General features: G+C 40.7%; 1 protein-coding gene across 10 annotated transcripts in view; it reads right to left on the reverse strand.

Moving 5' to 3' along the window:
- The window catches only part of tjp1b (tight junction protein 1b), a 79,017-nt gene extending 74,602 nt beyond the window's left edge, over positions 1 to 4,415 (reverse strand). For all 10 annotated transcript variants that reach the window (XM_066669929.1, XM_066669928.1, XM_066669926.1 and 7 more), the window contains exon 1: positions 4,253 to 4,415. In XM_066669929.1, coding sequence (XP_066526026.1) covers positions 4,253 to 4,350 — 98 coding nt within the window. In that variant the 5' untranslated portion in view covers positions 4,351 to 4,415. The remainder of the gene's footprint in view (positions 1 to 4,252) is intronic.
- Positions 4,416 to 4,666: the final 251 nt, after the last annotated feature.

The following is a 4,666-nucleotide window of genomic DNA, read 5'->3' on the forward strand; positions in this document are numbered from 1 at the left end:
AATCACAAGCATTACCTTAACTCAAGCCTTGGACAAGGCTGTGCAGCCACAGGCAAGATCTGAAAGAGAGTAGCACACTGGGAACCAATGCAGTCATGTGTATACAGCCCTTACTGACCGCACACTCTGCACAGCAGGACCTGACTATTAGCATTCTCCTCACCTCCAGCCTTTGACTTGAGGTTAATTGCTCAGGATTTAATGGAGTAAACAGTAGTTTTGAGTGAACAGGCACATGGGCAAAGCACAGAAGATGAAATCTGCAGGCACAGTTCTGGAGGATTACTTAGGAGCGTATGCTAGCAGGCTGAGGATCAGCACTTCATGCAACTTTTTTATCACTGAAGGGTGCAGAGCGTGAAACGTGATAAGCTGCTTTTGTCGGTTACACACGGCACACATGAGCAACACACACACACCCACGTTGGTAAAAAGAGTGTGTAAATACTAAGGAAGCATGTGTGAAAGCCTCAGGGCAGAAAACTGGCACTATAAGTTCATTACGCCAGGTTGAAGCGAATCTGTGGGCTAGTTTTTAGGACTGTAGGGAAGAAGAACATCTGCTGCATTATTATGACTCAGAGAACAGCTTCCACTCTCAGATTTCTTCCTTTTTCCACGCTACGCAAGCAGTGCTGAGGCTTTCAAAAAGCCATTTGCACTAAATGCACTGATCCAGAACAAACAGGACCGGCCCGAACGGACAACTCTGGAACAGCTCACATTACGATCAATTTTGAATGTATAAGAAGAAACAGCAGTAACTACATGTAAGCTATAAACATGCACAACACACTGAAGCTACCTGGTATTGTTCTAATCATGTTCTGGGACAGAACACTTAATATTTTCTATAATCTTCTAAATTGTTTCTATCCTGAAGAACGAAAAACTAAAAAATCCCTGTACTTTTCTATGGACTTCATCTGAACATCCTAGCATCCCTTTCTGATGACTTTCACTTGCTCCTTCAGGGCACTGCTCCTTTGTGGGCATCCTTTACCTCTTTTCCAGGCGGGATGTTCTGAAGTCCTCTGGTAGAAAGTGGATAGATATAAAACAGCAGGCAGGGAGGCTCACCTAGGAACAAACCGAATGTAGGAACTCTCAAAGTGAAGAAACTAAAAACTCTCTAGGTGAGATACAAAACAACATAAATTTAGCTTTGCTCAGATTCAGTGCCAAAGGAATTGCATTACATTTGACTACGAAGTGATGATATAAATATGTGAGTGTCACAGATGTTTACTTGAAAAAGTGGTGAAGGTGCTACTGATTTGTCTAAATCTTTGAAGGTAGCAACTTTGAATTTATACTTTAAAAAGACACGTTATTGAAATTGATTTGAACGTTTTTTAAATACTAACACTTAGTGTATGTGAACATGGTTTACATTTCAAAAAATTGCACTGTTGTTTGTATATGCAAAATAGATGAAAAAAGTCATCAAATAAATGTTCCTATTACATCTACAGCCATTTCCCCATAAAACTGCCTATTCAATTGTAAAGGACAGAGGGGTTGGGAAATGGTCAGGCACAAATTACGACAGCACTGTCACATAAGCCCACAGAAACATTAAGAGTGTCCCGTAGAGAGATATAAAATACAAGTACGAGGTAGGATATGTTACTCCTGTCTTGCTGCAGCAGTGATGAGTTTTTTGTTAAACAACAGTGAATCCATGTTTCCAAGCTCATGAATAATTAACAGCTAGACAAACAAGCTGAGCGCCAGCATCTGCACATGGTGTAGCGAGGATTTCTCTGCAGGGTTTAGTTGCTTTATCATCAGTTTAGATTGATGTGGATTGGGCAAGTTTTTTACAGCTATTTGGAGTTTGTCATGGCAGCAACCTCAGCTTGATCTTAAATTACGTTTGCTTGCTTGGTTGATTTCAGAGACACTCTGATGTTTCAGCACACATGCCCCTTTCTCTCCCCTCCCAAAGGACAGCCTGAGTTTACCTGCTTTCAATTTTAAAAACATTTTGAATGCTAATATTATGCAAAACCTTTGTTCTAAAGCAAAGATATTTCACTTATTAAGTAAAATGATTGCTTTTGGTAAATCTGACAAACAAACCTTGCTTTTCAGTCATTAAATCATAAAGGCCTTGGAAACAAGATAAAATTGTTTTCTTTAGCATATTAAAGGATCATGAATTGTCTGTTTTTATTTAAAAAAAATAAGAAAAGATTACAGATATCTGATCGGATACATGAACATATCTTAATATTTGGAGGTTGACCTCATCCCTCTTTGATTTGTGACTGTAGTGATCCAGAAATACACGTTTGTCCACACGAAGCTTAAGCAACTCTTTATCCAATTGGTCCTGAGAATGTCCTAGAAGGCCTCAGAGCTGCTGAGCCAATACCTGTAGAATACTTTATCATTTCACTATTAAGAGGGCACTATTTTAGTGTTAGCCTACTAAGCCTTGCCCCATAATTGATTATTTGCCACTTCAAGGCTGTTCTTCACTGCTTCCGCAGTTCTATTTCAAGCTCATGGATATAATGAATGGAATGGAGATAAAGGCTTTGCACTCCATAACAAGAAATGGTTATTAAGTGATAGCATTTCCATATTAGATACAGAGAGTATGAATTTGTAAAAAGAGATAACATCACGTTTCTTATTATAATGCACTGATACAGAGAATCTACAGCTTTTGGGGATAAAGGAGACAGATAACACTAGACCACCAGCTTGTGAAAAGGAGGGCACATAATGGTACTCTAGTTCAGGGAGAAAGAGAATGAAAATAGCAAATAAATGGGTTATATTTTTAATTCAACCTGTGCTGAGAGCAAAGAAAGTGGTACTTTGGCTGTGTGGAAGACGATATGGTGAAAACATTTGACATGCTTGTCAAAGGAGATCCCCATATCTCTGTGGCTGCCACTGATAGTTAATTAACTGCCCTGTTTTCTTTTCAGCCAGAGTGTAATCCTGCTAAGATTACACACACAATCTTCTCACACTCACGCCTTGGAAGCACACCACCCACATTTAAACAAGAGCCCCTAATGGAAAATAACCCTAAAAGCATGAATACCAAAGTTAAGCAAATAAACCTGTGAGTGACACGGACAGATGCACTAATTAATATGGTGAAGGACAGACAGAAACACACAGCCACAATGGGGGGGAAGAAGGAGTTTTATGAGAATGACACAAGTTGAAAATAGACACATGAAGTGCAATGGGAATCATATTTAGATAAAAATAAAGAAATAAAATAAAATAAAGCAACAAAGTGATATACACTGACACTAAGCACATGTTCATGCCACAAATTTTTATTTGGATCGTCATTATTGGGAACAATGAAATGGTTTGATGGTCATTTACAACAGGAGGGTGTTTCATGAGTGAAGTGCAGATAAAAGAGGAAGTACAGCAGTCACAAAAGCTGGCAGAATAATGTGCTGGAAAAAAAAGAGGCCACATACATCAAATACATCACATCAACACAAACTTTTCTATCCATTGACTAACATCTGAAGGTCACCATGCAGACATAATGTGTTTTATTCAGGTCAATCCAACAATGAATTTGTAGCAGTATAGTAACATAAAAACAAAATTTCCAAAACCTTTACACAATTCAAGGAAAGCTGTTGAGAGTGGTCTGATGTGAAATGTTGGATTATGGCCTATAAACGTATCAGCTCAGATGTCCTAATATTAGTGGTAATAGGATTCAGAAGTTCGTCTACAGCAGAAATAGCCTACAACTAATTTAATTTACTATCCGATGCCCAGTGGATGTACATGTTTCTTCTGGATGAGTTTTAAAGTATTTGTTTGATTATTTGTTTGTGAAGCAGCTTTCAGAAGAAGAGAACGTTTGGTTCCCATCAACAGTGTCCACTCCTGTCTGGGCAAGTTTCTGCAGAGTTTTATTTCACCTCAGACTAACCCTGAGTGACTTTGTTTGTGTTTTAAATATGTGGAAAAACAGATGGAAGTCTGTTACAAAGCAGTTACCTGCTGGTGTTACGGTTAGCTAGCCTAAGCTATACTGAAGGCAACATACACAGAATTTTTTTGTTTATCTACTGTAGCGTTACCTGTGTGTTAACGGCTATGCGGCCCGTCACTAAAAGCTAAAGCCTATTGAGCTGATTGACTCCCACGTAACCTCCCGCCCTCCCCAACACACACACACACGTAACCCCCCTCCCCCCCCCTCCCCCCAATAATCTCCCGCACTGTACCTCTCTCATTCTCTCCTACTCACCACATATGTTTCCTGGGAGGCAGGCTACGGTCTCTGTTGATGGCTGTAACACCTAAGGCCAGCTGCATAACAGTGATGTATTTCTGGTAATTCACCATGGTACTGCTGTTCAAATCCGCTAGCGAACAGAAGCGCACACGTCCTAATCATTGAGCTCTCCTTCTCTCTTCTTTTCCACCACTCTCCTCCGCCTCCGCCTCCTCCTCCTTCTCTCTCTCTCTTTCTCTCTCTCTCTCTTTCTCTGTATCTATCTCTCTGTGCTCCTGTTCTCAGCAGCGCAGCGCCATTTCCCGCGACCACGAGCTGACGGCGGAGGCAGGGAGCCGCACAGCCATGCGCGCGCTGCTCTCACACCTCACACAGCACACGCGCTCTGGAAAGCACATCGTCTTCCTCCACTCCTCCTCCTCTTCC

This window comes from Hoplias malabaricus, chromosome 4, assembly GCF_029633855.1.
Source record: "Hoplias malabaricus isolate fHopMal1 chromosome 4, fHopMal1.hap1, whole genome shotgun sequence".
NCBI lineage: Eukaryota > Metazoa > Chordata > Actinopteri > Characiformes > Erythrinidae > Hoplias > Hoplias malabaricus.